General features: G+C 45.2%; 1 protein-coding gene across 3 annotated transcripts in view; it reads left to right on the top strand.

The window, feature by feature from the left end:
• Nucleotides 1-19,316, top strand: part of NGEF (neuronal guanine nucleotide exchange factor) — a 103,695-nt gene that overhangs the window by 32,251 nt on the left and 52,128 nt on the right. For all 3 annotated transcript variants that reach the window (XR_011539827.1, XM_070618573.1, XM_070618572.1), the window contains exon 3: nucleotides 2,033-2,147. Coding sequence is in view for 2 of the 3 variants with exons in the window: in XM_070618573.1 (XP_070474674.1) it covers nucleotides 2,033-2,147 (115 nt within the window). In the remaining variant the exon portion in view is untranslated. The remainder of the gene's footprint in view (nucleotides 1-2,032; nucleotides 2,148-19,316) is intronic.

Raw genomic sequence — 19,316 nt, 5'->3', positions numbered from 1 at the left:
TTCAAGGACGTCCTTACCACATCCATTTTACAGATTTTAAAAAGGAACAACTGAGGCCCAGAGAGATTAAGTCACTTACCCCAGATCACACAGCTAGTAAGCGGTACAGCGTGAACCAGAGTTCAGACCTTTCTAGTCCCAAAGCCTGTGCGGATGCAGAAGGGAGTTAGAGAAAGTCTGTCCAACAGAAATATGATACAAGCCACACATGTCATTTAAAATTTTCCAGGGACCCCACTAAAAAAGTAAATAGAATTGGGTAAAATTCATTTTAACAATGTATTTTATTTCCCCAAGGACATCCAAAACATTATCATTTCATCATGCAGTCAATAATCAACATAAAAATTAGTAATGAGATATTTTGCATTCTTCTTTTTTTTACATTATCTTTGAAACGTGTTGAGTATTTTACACCTACAGGCCCTCTCAATCCGCATGCTAAATTTTAACTGGAAATATTTGATCTGGATTTAGATTTCATAAAATGTACAGTCAGAAAAGTAGATTTACATACTCAGATTGTTCCAAATATCCTTAAAAGTTTTCCAATAACTGAATTCAGTATCAGTTTTTACATTCAAATTTAAGTTAAGTTAAGAAAATAAGGAATTTCCTTCCTCAGTCACACCAGCCACATTTCAAGTGCGTAAGAGCCACATGTGGCCAGCGGCCGACCCATCGGACAGCACAGCGTTACAGCGTTGCCAGCAGAGAGAAAAGCAGATCCAGCTGCCCAGGTTGGGGGTTGGGGGCGTCTCTCTGAGCAGGAGAAAAGGAGGGTGCAGCTGTGTCTGAGATGAGCCTGGAGAAATGGGGTCGATGGGGAAAGAGCCTCAAGTTCATGGCCTCCAAGCTGAGTCGAGAATGCTGACGGCAGTGTCGACTAGAAAAGCAGTCACTTCACATCCTGCCATCCCCAGAGGTGCCATTTATGTCCAGACCATGAATATTTTCATCAGACTCACAGTTTTCCTTTTAAAGGGACTGCCTCCGTTCACCTCCCTGGAGTGAACTCCCCAAGACAGCCCAGAGCTTCTTGATCGAGAGTCTGAGAAAATGCTCTCCTCGGCTCTGCCCTGGAGGAGCAGACAACACGGGCCACCGGCACCCGGCTGCCCTGGTCCACTTCCTAACAACCAAAGACGGCTCGCGCTCTGGGTGCGCGGTTTGCGATGTGGGCCTGGAAGAGAACACATTCCCCATCCCGTCTGCTCAGTGGGTACCCTCTCAAAGTCACGTGACCCCACCTATGGGCGATCTGACACTCCAGGGGAGGTGACTTGACTTATTATTTAATATTGATTAGGACTCAGACACTGTAAAGTTCGATGTTAAAAAATGGAAGAGTTGGGGGCCGGCCCGGTGGCTCAGCAGTTAAGTTCTCACGTTCTGCTTCGGCAGCCCGGGGTTCACTGGTTCAGATCCCGGGTATGGACATGGCACTGCTTGGCACGCCATGCTGTGGTAGGCATCCCACATAGAAAGTAGAGGAAGACAGGCATGGATGTTAGCTCAGGGCCAGTCATCCTCAGCAAAAAGAGGAGGAGTGGCAGCAGATGTTAGCTCAGGGCTAATCTTCCTCAAAAAAAAAATAAAAAAAGATTGAAGAGTTGCAAATGATTTTTGTCTAGTAGAAACAATAACACCCATGGTTAAGTTTTCATCGCCGAATAGGACATTAACCAGGTTTGTACCTGTTTGCAATCTCATTTCGAGTATTCTTGTTTCCACTGGTGATGTATGCATGCATGTTTTTGTGCGTGTGCACACATATGTGTATGTGTGTGGGGGGTGCATGGATATGAAGTTTCTTGTATCATAATTATAATTTCCTAGAGATGGCACCCCTGCTCACCAAATACAGCACAAGGTGTGACAAATTCCCCTTCAGGGGCACGAGAGGAAGAACATCTCTCTTCACTCCACTTCCTTGCCCTCCCGGGAGAAGTCACCACTAGTCACAGAGAGACTTGTCTGAAAAGGGGGAGATGCACATTTTCTAACTCACCACTTTTCTTAAATGTCACAGATTCGCTGGAAAATGGGAAATCTGTAAATAAGCCCCTGACCGTGAATTTCCCCCAAAGCGGAGCGCCTCCCTGGAGAATACCAAACAGGACAGACCCAGGAGCCAAGAGGATAAGGTGAGAGACAGCAAATCGCAAGGAGGGGCGGGCAATGAAAAGACGGAGCAGAGACCGTTGCTGCAAAGTCTTGACGGGGCTACGAGAGTGTCCTGTGTTTAAAAAAATGGGAACTCAGGGGCCAGCCCAGTGGTGTAGTGACTATGTTCGTGTGCCCTGCTTCAGTGCGGGGGTTCACAGGTTTGGATCCCTGGTGCAGACCTAGCACCACTCATCAAGCCACACTGTGGTGATGTCCCACCTACAAAATAGAGAAAGACTGACACAGATGTTAGCTCAGCAACAATCTTCCTCAGCAAAAAAAAAGTGAATCGGTGAAGAGAAAATGCATCATGGTTCTTAATAAAGTATTGTGACATATGAACCCAAAATCTTAAAAAAAAAAAAAGGTAACTTTTAGTTGCTCATGTTAAAAAACAATCTCCATAATCTCCTTTAAAAAAAATAACCATTGTTACCCTTTATCACAAAACTGGCAAACTGTAGACATTACATACATTGAGAAGTAGAAGAGAAAAGATAAATCATTCTATTACCACCACCCAGAGAGGTTTTTAACATATTGTAACTGTTTCAAGTCTTTTTTTTTTTTTTTTTTGGCTGAGGAAGATTAGCCCTGAGTTAACATCTGTGCCAATCCTCCTCTATTTTGTATGTGGGATGCCCCCACAGCATGGCCACCAATGAGTGGTATAGGTCTGTGCCTGGGATCCGAACCCATGAACCCAGGCTGCCGAAGCAGAGTGTGCCAAACTTAACCACTATGCCAGGGGCCAGCCCATCAAGTCGTTTATTCCTCTCTGTTTTATGTATATTTTCTCTTCATAAAACGGGATCTTCCTGTACATCGTCTTGCAACCTACTTAATGGTATATCACAAATACCTCTCCATGTTCCTAAATATTGTTCTACACACTCATTTAATGGCTATAACATAATCTATAGTATGACTGCATTGTGGTTCATTAATCAGGCTCCTGTTGTTGGATATTTGGGTATTGGATCAGTTTGGAGTGAATTTAGCTGCTTGTAACCAAAAAAAACCAAATAATACAGCTTCACGAAACAGAGGTCTACTTGGCTCTTGTGTGAAAGAAGCCTGGATGGTTGTGACAGTAGCTCCTTCACGCCTTCAGAGACCCAGGCTTCTAGCTTCTACTCTGCCCTCTGTCAAGATGACTGCCAGAGCTCCAGCCATCAGAGCCACAGTTCAGGTGGAGGGAAGAAGGAAGCGGGGGGCACATGCTAGCCTAGTCTGCCCTCCTTTTAAGGAGCTTCCCTGAAGCTACCCAACAATTGGCACTTACATCTCCTTGGCCAAAACTCGGTCACACCTGTGAGGAAGCTGGGAAATGTGTGCGTCTTTTTAAAATCAAGTCTGTTTCTGCCAATCCCCATCCCTCCATAAATTGGTCCCATGAGTAAGGAAGACAGGGGAATAGATATGGGAGGAGACAGCAATCTCTGACTCTAGGGAGTTTCCGGTTTTTGCTATTTTGTAAGCCACACTATGATAACTATCATGATGATAAAATCCTGATGCCCATCCCTCGTTATTTCCTAAGTTAAATTCCTAGAAATGTCATACTCTCTACAAATCCCTGGAGAGTTACAGGAAAACAGTGTTTCCATGTTGCGCTGGGGAAGTCTGGCTGAGGCATCCAGAACAGGTGGCAAGCTCTATTCTGCTTCCTGACATAGCCTTGCCCACAGGGCTTCAATATACATATATATAAAGTGACAGGGACCTATTTTACTATGTGTAATCAGATAGTAAGAGCAACTGCTCCCTGTTGCCCCCAATTTGGCTTAAGCCCCAAGAGCTGAGAACACCGCTATAAATGTCTGGCCACCTACACGGGACACTCCAAGAGACGGTGAAGTCACCCTCAGCTCATCCCCCACATCGAGGGGTCTGCAGAAGCAATAGCACAAATATTTGATGACCAGGACCCAACACTGGAGCAAGAGTCCCAGAGGGGCAGAGGAAGGGCCCTGGGAGGGGGAAAGGAGGGGACTCAGACCGTGGATATTTCCCAATCGACACATAAATGTTCCCATATTTTAACAGTCATTGAAGAGGGGTAAGGAGACCTTCCAGGTTTTATCTGGAGGGAATTGTCAGGGTCCTGTGAGCAGTCCACTCCTTCCCACGGGGGTCTCACCCTTGTTGGGCTCCCCGCTGGGCTCTCTGGTAGGTTTTCTGAACTGGGTTTCTATGGCAAGCGAAGTCATAATGCACCTGCTATGAAAAAGTTTTCTAGAAAAAAACCTCCTGATGGGCTGTCAAGCTCTGAGGGCTTTGAGTTACTGCTTCCGTAGGTAAAATCCAAAATACGAGTTTCTCCTGGGATATGTTACCATCTAGCGTCACTGAGCCTCTCCATCAGTGTCTGTTTGACGCGGACATCTGGGGAACCAGTGTGTGCCGTGCAAATGGGACATCCATTCTCTTCTGTTCTGCTCACTCTTCATTCCACTAGCACCACAGCAGTCAGAGGCTCCAACCTGTTATTTGTGAAAAGTAATTTAATCCCAGCTCTTGCCCACACCTGTGTCCCTATCTTCATATACTGTGTCCCTTGTACAAAGTGCCACGGTCGATTTTGAGCATCTCTTGTTCAGTTTCGGGTGTCTCTTTCCCAATGCCTTTCGTCATCCATTCCCGTTGAAGTCCCTCTTACTCTAAGCCAGGAAAACAATTCTCTTTCTCTTTGCTTGATTTGTGCATGTAAATGCAGGCTTCATGATCTACATTTAACAGCCAAAAAGAAAAAAAGAAAGAAAGAAAAGAACCCCACATGGTACAAAGACTGGAAACCACTGAAGAAAGATTGGAGTGTTTATCTCATGCAGGGTCCCAAATATCTGACCCCTCTTTTTTGTAATTGTCACTATAGGTAGTATTTTCATAAAAGCAATTTTAATAGTACTTATTGAAGGAAATTTTACAACAAAATGTGCAAATCTCGGGTATACAGCTCGAGGAATGTATGAGTCAGCTTGGGCTGCCAGAACAAAACACCACAAACTGGATGCTGAAGGAACAGAAATTTATTCCTCACAGTCCTGGGGGCTGGAAGCCCCAGATCAGGGTGCCAGCAGGGTTGGGTTGTGGGAAGGCTCTCTTCCTGGCTTGTAGACATTCCCACTGGGTCCTCCCACGGCGGAGGGAGAGAGGAAGCAAGCTCTGGTCTTTTCCTCTTCATGAGGGTCCCACCCTCATGACCTCGTTTAAACCTAGTTACCTCCCAAAGGCCCCATCTCCAAACACCATCACATTGGGGGGTTAGGGCTGCAACGCATGAATTTGGGGTGAGGGGACACAATTCAGTCCATAACAATGAACTTTCACATGCATATACATGCCGTTGACCATCAGCTGGAGCAAGATCTAGAACATTTCCATTGCCCCAGGAGGCACCCTGACACTTTTCCAGACAATATCCGACCCTCGCAGACATAACCATCTTCTGATTTCTGTCACCAGTAGAGCAGTTTTGCTGGTTCTTGAACCACATAAATGGGATCACACAGTGCGTACCCTATGGTGTCTGACTTCTTTTACTCAACATAATATCTTTGAGATTCATCAATGTGTGAGCATCAGAGTGTTCTTTTTATTGCTGAGAAGTATTACCACAATTTGCTCATCATCCTTCTGTTGATGGATATTTGGATCTTTCCTAGTTTTCAAACGATTATAAATAAAGTTGCTGTGAACGTTCTTAGACAAGTCTTTTTGTGGATGTATGCGCTCATTTCTCTGGGGTTTGTACCCAAGAGTGGAATTTCTGGGTCTTAGGAAATAGGTGTATATTTAACTTTATTAGAAACAGCCAAATAATTTCTGAAAGTTTCTCAGTTGTACTATTTCACACTCCTGCCTGCAAGGTATCAAAGTTCCACTTGCTCCAGATTCTCACCAATGCTCAGAATTGCCGGTCTTTGCGACTGTATTCAGTTTAATATATTGTAGTTTCTCACTGTGCTTTCAATTTGCATTTCCCTGATGCCTCACTATGTTGAATATCTTTTCATATATTCATCGGCTATTCATGTATCTTCTTTTGTGAAGTTTCTGTTGAAGTCTTTTGCCCATTAATTATTTATTCATTCTTTTAATTTGTAGGAGTTCTTTACAGATCTTGACTACAAGTCCTTGATCTGATATATGTATTGCAAATATGTTCTACCAGTCTATGGCCTTGCCTTTTAATTTTCCTGTCTTTTAATGAGCAGAAATTTTCTATTTTTGATGAAGACGAATTTATCAATTTTCTCTGTTATTGTTTGTCCTTTTCTAGCCTATCTAAGAAATATTTGACTACTTCAAAGTCACAAAGATATTCTCCTATGTTTTTCTTATAGACGTTTTATACTTCTAGCTTTCACATTTAGGTCTATGTCCATATGGATACCCAGTTGCTCTGGCATCATTTATTAAAAAGAACTTCTGTTCCCCCAGTGAATTGCCCTGGTGCCCCCCCAAATCCACTGACTGAAGACACTTGGATCTTTTCTGGACTTTCATTCTGTTTCGTTGATCTAATTGTCTTTCCTCATGCCAATATCACACTGTCTTAAATACTGTAGCTTTATGCTAAGTCTTAAAATCTGGTAGTGTAAACCATCCTACTTTGTTCTTTTTTAAAGTCATCTTGCCTATTTTAGGTCCTTTGCATTTCCATATCAATTTTAGACTCTATTTGTCAATTTCTACTCCAAAAAAAGTCTGCTAGGATTTTGATTCAGATTGCATTTTCTCTATAGATAAATTTGGAGATCATTGACAACTGAATATTGGCACCTTAAATTGTTCAATCTTTGAACATGTCCTAACTTGCCATTTATTTAAATATTCCTTAAATTAATCCAGCAATGACTTGTAGTTTTTAGTATAGAGATTTACAAATATGTTAATTACATTTATTCCTAGGTATTAAATGTTTTTTTTTTAAAGATTCGCACCTGAGCTAACAACTGTTGTTAATCTTTTTTTTTTTCTCTCCTGCTTTATCTCCCCAACCCCCCCAGTACATAGCTGTATATCTTAGTTGCAGGTCCTTCTAGTTGTGGGATGTGAGATGCCACGTCAACGTGGCCTGACAAGCAAGGCCATGTCCGCTCCCAGGATCCGAACCTGGGCTGCCACAGCGGAGCGCACGAACTTAACCTCTCGGCCATGGAGCAGGCCCCTAAATGTTTTTGATCCCATTTTAAATGCCAGTGTTTCATAATTTCATTTTTCAATTGTTTATTGGCAGTATGCTTAAATGCAATTAATTTTTGCATGCTCACTTGGAATCCTGTGACCATGATAAATTCGCTTACCAGTTCTAATTGTTTGTATATTCCTTTGGATTTTCTAGGCACACCATCCTGCCATCTGTGATTAAAGATAGTTTTGCTTCTTTCTTTCCAATCTTCATGCCTCCCGTTTGTTTTTTCTTGCCTTATTGCGCCAGTAAGGACTTCCATTACAATGTTGAATAGAAGTGGAAACAGTCTGTATCCTTGTCTCATTCCCTGGTCATGCTGCTTTGATTGCAAAGATCAGAGCCTGTTCACATTTGTTCAAGTAAAAGGGGCATATTGTAAGGATACCTTATATCCAAATATAAGAGATGAAGTCTAGCCCTACAGGAAGGGAAAAGCCATGGGGAACCACGGCCACCTTCTCCCTTGTCCGGGGGTCATGGGGCCCGCTCCTCTCTGCTTTTCTCTGTGGACTATTCTCTTCTGCCTACTGCTCACACCAACTTCTTCTCTCTGCCTGTCAGCTTGCCCATGACCCAATATGGTGATCATAGCCAGTATGACCTTTCAGCTTGGCTCTCCACAGCCAATGGGGACTTCCTTTTGTGTCTCTTAGAAAGAAAGAATTTCTAAGGAAAAGAATCTGGTTGGCCAGCCTTGGGTCAGGTGCTTATCTCTGGACCAATCCCCTAAGAGAACAGGAGGCAGGGTTAATGGGGCCCTTCCCACTTCCTCAGCGGGAGCTTGTTTGGGAGAACTTTTGAGAAGGATGTGAAGGAGACTCAGGCACCCAAAATATACCTGGTGTAGTTAGAGTCTCGGTCTCCCACACAAGAGAATGCCAAAGGGGACTTGGGTGAGCTGAGAAGCGGCAGAATGGAGACAGGAGCAGTAAAGGCTGGAGACAGCAGATGAGAGGACTGAGGTCGTCAGAGACCCAGAACACACAACAGCCCAGGAACCAGTCCTACATTTGCAAGAAGCTTGGAGGGTGCTGATACGGAGCATGTGATGTTCTTCTTAGTGGTCAGTGCCTATCCTCAGAGGTTCCAGAATTGTCCGCAGCTCACCCAAAGGTGTTGCACAAGTCCTCTTCCATAGGACAATGGCAGGGGGGTCATGGTGCTGCTGGGCAGCGCGGGAGCACAATTACTGTAGACAGATGTGCTATAAAGAGGGGTACAGGGAAGGAACTCACGTTCATTGAGGGTCTTTATGTGTACCATCTTTTTAAAGTCTCTTATCATTATCCCCATTTCACAGATAAGAAAACTAAGACTCAAAAAGGTTAGTCACTAGCCTAAGGTTGCACAGCTAGAGAGACAGCCAGACCACGAACCCAGAGGCTTCCATTCCACATCCCATGATTTCCCACTCCCTCGGCTGCGTAGCAGGAGGCAATTCTATTGTCTCGAGCTGGGTGGTCACAGGTGAGCGCAGCAATCAGTTCCTAGCCTAAGGAGAGATGCTTAATCCTGAAGGAAGGCAGTCCCAGGAGGCTACCAGACAAGCACAATAAAATGCAGATTTAAGTCCTTGCCTTTGTCACTGATTAAGAGTTTCTAGAGAGAAGGTCATCTCCTTTCTTCTTCCTGGTACAGAGAGGGAGGCACCTTTTACAATAGAGATTTACCTTACAAATGTAAATGTGTCCTAAGGAAGGGCAAGTTCCATTCCTCAGAGCCTCCTTCCCTGTTCCAGCTTATCAAAAGCACTCAGCCTCAAATAATCCTGATGCCAAAGAGACATATCTTGGGGTGGCCTATTTCAGGTCCCCACGCCACCTTACCTGAATCCAGTTTCAAGGAAACACTGTAGGAGGGAAAGTTTAAAACACAATCAGGGATGGGGCCGGCCCCGGGGCCGAGTGGTTAAGTTCACTCGCTCCGCTTTGGCGGCCCAGGGTTTCACCAGTTCGGATCCCGGGCGCAGACATGGCACTGCTCATCAGGCCATGCTGAGGCAGTGTCCCACATGCCACAACTAGAAGGACCCACAACTAAAATATACAACTATGTACTGAGGAGATTTGGGGAGAAGAAAAAGAAGAATAAAAAAGATTGGCAACAGATGTTAGCTCAGGGCCAATCTTAAACAGAAATAAAAATAAAACACAATCAGGGAAATTTGAACATGGATCAAATATTTGATGGATGTTAAGAAATTATTAATTTTCTTAGGAGCGTTAATAGTATTATGATCGTTTTCTAAGCCCGTATCTTGTAGAGATACATTCTGAAATATTTTGGATGAAATGATAGGATGTCTAGGATTTACTCCAGAATAATCCAGGCCCAGGAAGGAGTGGGTGGGAGTAGAGATCAAAGAAGATAAGCCATGAATCGATAACTGCTGACGCTGGCGAGAAGTATTCTGTCTACTTTAGTATATGTTGGAAATCTTCCATAATAAAAAGTTTAATTTTTATTATGTTTACTTTTTGAAAGCTTTTATTTTAAAAATTAAAAAGGCAGGAGCTGAAGTAAAGAGACCCTTCAGCCCCCACCCCCATCCTCCTGCCGGGGGCCTCCTTTCCAGGAGGTTGGGCAGAATCATCCACTGCTCTCGCCACTGATCATGGTGGCCTGGGGGACATCGACTGCAGGGTCCTTGAAGGCAGGACTGTGCGGAGTTTTGTTCCCTCCTGAGCACTTAGCACATGTCTGACACACCCCAAGCACTCAGTGTTTGCAAACGGTAGATGAATGAATGAATGAGCGCAGATTCCCTGGGCAGAGGTTGCAATCTGGGAACTTGAAGACACATCTGTGCAGACAGGTCCAATAGTGGCCCAGGACTGTGCACACCAAGGCTCTTGCAAAGCCACATCACAGCGGTCACCAGGACCAGGATGGATTATACTCCTTGCAGCTCTCTAACTGGGAGGGGTCGGCCTGCCCAGCCACCTTTTGGAAATAACCCACTTCCCCCCCCTCCCCCGCCCCAGTAGGACAGGAGACCCAGTGCCCCCAGCACTAACAATGCAAATGAAGCGTCGTAAATTAATTTCCTCTCTGGCATCCCTCCACCTGGGGACTGGCTGAGGCCGGGGCATTCCCCCCAAGTCTGTAGACCGTCAGCAAAGGACACTAGAGTATCCGAAGGATCTCAAGCCACTCGGACATGGTGACTGAACAGGTTTAGATTTTCTCTCTCCGAAATTGTTTCTATTCTTACCCTGTCTCAGAATGAATATAACCACGTCTTATGTTTCACAGCTTATGCAGCTAATTTCGTATACTTTTGACAGCTATATCTTATTTTCAGCAGTCCTAAACTCTTTCCCCTGGTTAGGAAGCTGAAGGAGCGTATTGCCCACGAGGCCTTTCGGTTGTGGGCTGCATAGCAAGCGGCTCTTCCAGGCCAGGAACTGAGGTGGGCTTGGCCTTGGGTGGGCGTGGTCTGGAGATGGGCGTGTCCTTGTGGTGGGCGTGGCCCGCAGCTGTCCGTCCTCCCTCCCAGGCCCAGAGGTGACCAGAGGAACTCAGATGTCAAGGGGTCAGCTGGACCGCCTCTTGGACTTGCCGGCTTTTTAAACATTTGAAATAATCATAATAAAACAACAATAATAATAGGCTTTGGGCTGAGCTTGGAGCATGCGTTTTACCTACTCATAATTGCATCTTTAGTGTTTTAAACTGTTGACATTTTCGCACTTGTTAAATTGTCCATTTGAGTCTATTTTGCCTTGTTTTGGTTATTCTGGTTGCTCTATCATTCTTCTCGTTTTTAAGCTTTCTTACCTTGTCCTTTTGCTTTCCTTCTTATTTTCCCTCTATTATAATCGCCTTTTAAATGTTTTCCTTTTGCTTTTTACCTTTATAGTTATTACCACTATTAAAATTCAGTGCTTCTGGCTTTGCTCTAATGTCAAATCCCTTTATCTTAGGGACTTAAATCCCTAAGCTTCTGGGGCTTTGAGAGTTTTCACTTATTGTTTTATTCCCTATTCCTTTTTAGCTATAATCCTTCCTATGTCCTTTTATTTTGTCCGCTGGACTGTTTATAACCATAACTTGTCAGTAACCTAATTTTGGTTTTTAAACTATTATTTTATTGGTTCTGTCTATCCTGTACCCACAATGTTAATTATTCTGTTTCCTTTGTAAGTCATAATTTTGTATCTTATTGGTTGTATTTTTTTCTAATTCTTTTGACTTCTTAATTTAAAAACCTTTACTTGATGGTCTGGCTCTGGGGAGGACATGGAAGCCAGGGCGAGTGGACCCAGGAAGCCTGTTTCTCTCGGCTTCAAGATTCAACCCGCTCTGACCTTAGGAGGCCCAAGAGGGTCCTCGAACAGGCAAGACATCAGAGAGGTTCAGAGCGGGTCTTGAGTGCTGGATGGTCCTCATACCAGCGTGCAGCCCTGGGTAAAGAAATTCTTACTCTTCCCACGACTCCATCACGTCACACAGACAGGACCCAGCACATACAAGCACGCGATAAACTACATCTGTTCTTGGGGGAGGTCACAGAAGAACATATAGAGTGGGGTTTCATTTTGTAAAATTCAAGAACCTGCCAACTGACAAGGTAGTCTGCCCGAGATGCCAAACCTGAAGAGAATCAAAGAAAACATCAGGAAAAACCAAATCGAGAAACATTCTCCAAAATGGTTGGCCTGAAATCTTTGAGTGCCAAGGTTACAAATGCCAAGCAGAGACTGAGGAACCATTCCAGATTGAAGGCAACCAAAGGGGCTGGACACCCGGACAGGGCGGGTGACCGGGATTGGATCTTTTTGCTGTAAAGGACATTATTGGGACAATAGGTGAAATTTGAGCATGAGTTCACAATAATGGATCAGTGTTAACTTCCTGACTTTGGTGCTTGTATTTGGGTTATAAAGGAGCTGGTCCTTGGTTGTAGGAAATACACACTAAAAAGTGTCATCAGGTCAGTAACTGAGTCTCCAATGGCTCAGGAAAAGTACTGTACTTGCAATTTTTGAGATTCTTTCAAAATGTAAAAAGATAGTAGTAATTGAAATATCTTGAGGGAAAATAAAAGATTGCAGGCTCTAGATCTGGACTCTGGAGCTTGGCTCTTGCTCTATCCTTTACTAGGTGTGACCTTAGGCAACTGACCCAGCCTTTCTTTGTCTCAGTTTGCTCATCTCTAAATTGGGGATATTAATAATGCTTCTCTCACTGGAGGCATTCTGAAGAAAACAGTAAGTTAACACCTGTAAAGTGCTGAGAACAATGATGGGTACCCAACACGTTACCCGTGATTATGTCTCAACGATTTGAAAGTGCTCTCCCTTCAGGACCTTTGCACATGCTGCTGCTTCCCCTACCCCCACTGTTGCCTGGATAGTTCCTATTCATCCTTCATCCTTAGCTTCTTCCAGAAAGCCCTCCCTGACCCACCACCCCTCCCTCATACTTCCTGCCTCAGGCTGTGGTAGGTACTCCTCTCTTGAGCTTTCTTTGTGCCGTGCAATATCCCTATCATATAATAGTGTATAATTTCTTGATGACTTATCTGTCTGTTCTATTAGATGAATAAGGCTCAAGGGCTGGGCTGACGTCTTTATTCACTGTCATATCCCCAGGCCTAAGACAGTTGATGAATAAATGAATGAATGAATGACCTGGGTGCATGCCTCTCAGTCATAGAGTCTAGAATGAAGTACTCTTTTCTTTTTGGTAAGGAAGATTGGCCTTGAGCTAACATCTGTTGCCAATCTTCTTCTATTTAGTATGTGGGACGCCAACACAGCATGGCTTGATGAGCAGTGTGTAGGTCCATGCCTGGGATCCAAACCCATGAACCCCGGGCCGCCAAAGTGCAGCAGGTGAACCCAACCACTACACAACCAGGCCAGCCCCTGAAGTACACATTTTTAAGTTGAGGATGTGATTCCAGGGCCCAACTCTAGAGGGCACCATTCACAGTGCCATCTATGTAAAAGGTACCCCTGGAGGTGGGCAGGGCACCATCTGAGCTCTGTACCCACCAGCCCTGACCAGAGATGAGTAGTCGCCTTCACAGACCATCTGTTCTGTTACCCCTATATCAATAGGAAGAATGAACTGTTTTTGTGGTTAGCTGATCTAAAACAAAAATCATTACTTTTGGTAGATGCTTCACCCCTGTAAACTGGAGGAATCCATTCATCTATATATTCATTCATTCATGTGTTCGCTCACATAATGAATATTTATTGAGCACCTTTGCTGTTCCAAGTGCTGATTTCTATCAGAAAACTCCTTATTTGGTGACTCGGGGGGACGGTTAGCAACCACTTCCCATGGCAGCTTCCCCAAAGCCTCAATACCCTCAAAGCCAGGGTCCAGGAGCCTGTTGATGGGCCTTGGCTGTGCGGCTGTGATGCGTTCCTGCTTGGCAAGGTTTCCGGGCCCCACTCACCTCAGTCATGCTCCACAGAGGGAACTACGGCCTCAACTGCACACGTCCGGGAGCAAAGCCAGACTGCTCTTCCAGGAAAGAGTCTGGCCCTGGGCACGTCATCTGCGGGCAGGAGTCAGGGATACTGAGAGTTTTGTCCCACTTCCTGATCTTCCTGAAAGGATGTAATGTCAACCATCCTCTGGCCCTATGTGTGCATTCGTTCATGCATGCATTTTGAGCATGCTGGTTGTGCAGGCGTAGCTGTCTCAAATTTACACTATCAATGTCAAGAGGCAGATACACCAATCCCTTTTCAAACGTGGAGTGATCAAAGCGATTGATCATGTTTCTGAGACTTTCCAGCAGAAAGATGGCAAAGTAAGAAAACAGAAACCCCCAAAAACGTTGTTTGGCAAATAACACCATTTCCTGTAGAAACTGACATGTGAAGTTAACTAAGCTATGATTAGAAAAACACCGTAATCACTGTAAGAGTAATCAATATCTCCGTTAAAGGTACTAGACACTCTGAGAGATCGTCTTCCCCAAACCCGGGAACTTATGTCTGCTGGTGGGGAAACCAGTGCTCAAGAAAAGAAAGTGAATGCCGACGAGCAAAAAGTTTCTGAAATTTATAGGTCTGACCCCACTCTACAGAGTTGTGAGAAATCAAGGGAAAAATGCATGGAAAACATTTAAAACAGTGCTTGTCACATAAGGTGGCTGGTAAATAAGTGTCTGCCGGGGTTAGAACAGCTTGAATTTCCTCTGCAATGCTTATATTAATCAACATGATGCTTATGCATTGTCCTTGCATTTATATTCATATTTCCAGTTGCCATTAGCCTTACTCTGGCTTTATTTGTAAAGAGCTGCCTTAATCCCCACGCAGAGCACGTACAATCCAGGTCCTTGCCTGAGGCTTCAGTCCCAGCCTGTGTCCATGGAGCCTTCTGGAGGGCGTGAAGGCCTTGCCCCCATTGATCCTCTTGGTCATCTGGGTTTTATCCCTGGACTGCGCCAGGCCCTCCCGGGACTTTATCATTTTGTACTTTCTCTCCGCCTTTCAACTCTGGCAGTACAGCCTCCACGGGGTCTTATTTCACTATCTTGGCTCTATATTGTGTATATAGAGAGAAAGAGATTCTAAAAAACTGATGCTCAAAATTTGCTGTTACACTGACTATAGCAACACCATTGAGCATGTTAGCCTTCATACAGTACAAGAATCCATGGGAGAAATGGCTTGTTTTGCCTGTAAACAATGTACTGGGATTTCCATTGCTCTTAAGGAACAGGCCTGGGGGGGGGGGGGGCGCAGGCAATAGAGACAGAAAAGAGCAAGCCATGTGGCCCTCAACACCCTGGTGGGACCCAAGACCAGACAGCACGCGGGGTCCTGAAAGGCAGCATTCGACCTCCCCCCATCCTTTTGTCTCTCTGACGTGGGTAATTGGCACTGTTGGCCTCTTAAATTCTGACACTGCCGGTCAGGCAACTATAAAACCTCTAAGTTAAGATTTCGACTCTGCGCTGTAGAACAATAGCATGCTCTATTTTGGCCAAGTTTAATTATTGTGCCTGGAGTCAAGTCTTCCCAGGTTGCAAAGTCATGTGTCTGCCAAGAGAAGGCTGTCACGCCTGGACAGGGGACAGAGAGCTAAGGACCTGTGTGTGAGCGAAAGAAATGAGATGGCTGGATTTGGGTTCGAGGCGAGACATCAAATCACAGGTGACTCCTTTTACAGAAAGAGTGTTATATCTAAAGGGGGGCGCTGCACGGTGTGGGAGGATGCAGCCCGCCTGAGAGGGCAAAAGGGACAGCAGCTGCAGCAGAAACACCTCAGTGTCTTTGTCCACCTGGAGTCTTTGCTTTGGCGAGTGTCAAACTCACAGATGGGACAGGAGCACTGGTTGTCCTCAGAACTTTCTGGAAAAAAGCTGAAGCAATCTGTGAGAGCCCACCTCCAAGATGGCCCCCAGTGACCCCGCCACTCGGGATTCATGCTCTCCCATTGAGTGTGGGATACACTTCATGACCACCTTCAACCTGACAGGTGGACGTTCTGGTGTGTGAATTGGAGTCAAGGTCATACAAAGCAGTGGGCATTGGTGTCCCTCTTGTGGCTCTCTTGCTCTGGAAAGCCAGCTTCCATGTCACAAGGATGCTCAGAAGGCAGCCCAAGGAAAGGCCCACAGGGTGAGAAAATGGGGCCAATGGCCATGTGAATGAGTCTGGAGGGAGAGCCTCCAGGCCTGGCCAGCAGCTGGACTGCAGCCTCACGAGAGACCCTGAGCCAGAACCACGGGCTCCCTGACCTGCAGAAGTTCCATGAGAGATGAAATGTTGCTGAAAGCTGCAAGGTCTTGGGCTCATTCGTTACACAGCAATAGATAACTGCTACACTGAGATCATCCTATAAATTAGAACAGAAAGTGAATTCGGTAAAATCTACTTATACACATCAGACGCCATGCAAAACGCTCAGCATCCAGTGCCTCTGACCCCACCGGCCTCTCTCCTGTTCTCGTGCCTAGTGTTTATCTGCCCCACTGCCATACACACACACACACATAGGGCACAGCCCGTAGGCATGACTGGCTGTTGTCAAAGTATGAAATTCCAGCTTCCTTGTCACAAGTGGGGACTAACTCTGAGGGGCTCCAGTGCCCCCTGTGGGAGCAGCTGAAACTGGGACTCTGCCTGAAACCACTCCTTCGGTTGCCATCCTCTCCCGGTGCTGCCTCCCTGCTCCCTCGCTCCTTTCTCCTGGGAGCTCTTCCTTAACGAATCATCTGTGCTCGACCCACGTTAAAGATCCCCCACGTTAAAATCCAGCCTCCTCAGAAAAAGACAAGTAAAGATGCCATGTGTCACTGAAATTTCCTCTTAACGTTATCCTCCATTCCCACGATTAAGAAAAATTTAAAGAAAGAAAATATGTTTACAACGTTAAAGATGTAATTTCTCCAGTAATTTTTCTAAAATTATTTACTAGGCCTCTATTATGTGAAAGGCAATAAAATAAACTCTTCAGAGACTCTAAATAACGCGCTCTCGAAGAGCAATCTTTTCAGAAACTGTCATTATCATATTCTCAGCATTTTGTTGGGTGACGTTGTGGGGTTCCCACACGGTGATGGTCTGAAGTCAGTCACAGCCGGCCGCGTGCTGGAGCCACGGTGGGTGCTGAGGCCTGGCCGCCGATCCGGGCTTTGCAGATAGCGGATGCTCAAGAGTCACTCGTGGAAGAAATTAATTACCGAATAGTCAGCCGTCCACGTAGATTTGTCAGCTCTTCTGCCCTTTTTTTCCTGAAGTTGTGGTGATGTCATCATATGTTTGTGAAAGAGAGACTGAACCGGCAGGCAAGGCAAGTCTGGTTTTGATGGCGACAGTTTCAGATCAAATTGTGTCAGACAGGGGAAGAGAGACAGGCAGTGGTGACAGGACCTCCTGGAAGTGACCTGAGCCCACAGCAACGGTTCGGGATTGAAGAGCCTCCCTCAGCCCCTCGTGTGTCCAAGGAGAGGTCTCACCCATGGCTGTCCTTCCTGTAAAATCGCAATACAACCGTCTGGCCTGCCTGAAGGCAGAGGCTGGACCAAAAGACCCTGGGAGGCTCCTCCCTGCCCGCCCCCACCCCAGCCCTCGACCCTCGACCCTCGACCCTCGTCTCTGGGCTGAGTGAGAGGGATGGTGAGATACCCAGCACACTGCCCACTTCTCCAGTGGGAAAGGGACCAGGAGCAGGGGGCTGCAGAGCCCACCCCACTGCCCATCACTCAGCACCCATCAGCCCTCACTGATACTGTGAGTCACACATCCTTCAGAAATATGCTCCTTTCTACAAAATGGGCCGTGTTAAAAAAAAAAACTCATAAACAACACGGCACACTGTATGTACAAATCAGTTAAAAAAAATACATCCTAAAATTAAAACAAGTAAAAGGCATGAAAAGATTATTTGCAAAAGAAGGACACAGGGGCTGGGCCAGTGGCAAGTGGTTAGGTTCACGTGCTTGGCTTCAGCGGACCAGGGTTCTCAGGTTCAGATCCCCCACACGGACCCAGCACCACTCATCAAGCCATGCTGTGGTGGTGACCCACAAACAAAATAGAAGAAGGTTGCCGCCACAGATGTCAGTTTAGCAGCAATCTCTTCCTCAAGCAAAAAAGAGGAAGATTGGCAACAGATGTTAGCTCAGGGCCAGCCTTCCTCACCAAAAAAAAAAAAAGAAGAAGAAGAAGGATACAAAATGATCATAAACAAACAACAACAACAAAAATCCACTTCACTAGTATAGAAATAAATGTAAAATAGGACAAGATATCATTCTTCATGCATTAAATTGGCACACTGTTTAAAATTCTAATACTGACTACTGGAAAGAATGCAGAGAGAGACAGGGGTGGGGTTTAAACCAGTATAACCTTTTGTAATTTCATAATATATGTGAAAGGCAACAAAAATCCTCTTAATCTTTAACCAAGAGTCTATCCTGAAAAAAAAATCAGAAATCAGATGAAGATGTTTATCACTGAGCGATTTATACTTCATTGTGTCACACGGATGCTTCTTGGGCATCTACCATGATCCAGGCTTTGCCCCAGGTACTGGGGGTCCAGCAGTGAACACAGGGGACCAAAAGCTTTGCCTTCATGGGGCTTACATTCCAGTGGGTCCCGGCACCCCAGGGCTCTCCCGGTGGGTGAGCTGACTGTCAAGTCCACCTCATTCCCTCAGCCCAAACTCAATATCCTGTACCTTACATCTGACGACATTTAAACTTGATTGTTAAACCAAATGTGCCATTTCTCTAAATGCTTTTTTCCTTTCCCTCAAATTTTTATAAAGAAAAAATTTAGACATGCAGGAAAATTGTAACGATAGTACAATGAACCACTAAACCACGTGAAAGTAAATTGCAGGTATCATAACAACACTTCAGCCCTAAATATCCAGCCTGCAGCTCCTAAGACTAAGAACGTTCTTCTACTCAATCACCATGCCATTATCACACTTAAGGAAACTCAAAAAGACAAAAAAAAAAAAAAAAAGGAAATTCACAATCATCCCATAATCTCTCTAATATCCAGTCTATATTCAGATTTCCCCCTATTGTCCCAAAAATGTCTTGCCAGCTGGGATTTGTCAATCAATATCTCATCAAGTTGCAAACCCTGCCTTCGTCGGTTTGCTGTGTTTGGACTCCTGTAATCTAAACAGTCTCCCCGATTTGTTTTCCATGACCGACTACTTGAAAATCCAGGCTTATTGATTGTGGAATGGCCCCCATTGTGGATTTGTCTGACTGCTTCCTCACGTGGTGTTTTAACTGGTTCCTTCACTCCCTGTGTTTCCTTTAAACTGCAAGGCAAAGCCGGATGCTTAGTTAGATTCAGGTTAAACACTTGAGCAAGAACGCATGCAGGTGATGTGTGCTTCCGAATGCATCCCATCAGGAGGCTCTGATGTCAGCTGGCCCGCTATTCCTGATGCTAAATTTGATCGTTTGGTTAATTCAGAAGCTGCCAGATTGCTCCGA

The sequence above is a fragment of the Equus przewalskii genome, chromosome 5, assembly GCF_037783145.1.
Source record: "Equus przewalskii isolate Varuska chromosome 5, EquPr2, whole genome shotgun sequence".
Taxonomy (NCBI): Eukaryota; Metazoa; Chordata; class Mammalia; order Perissodactyla; family Equidae; genus Equus; species Equus przewalskii.
This window is presented reverse-complemented; position numbering and strand designations above follow the sequence as displayed.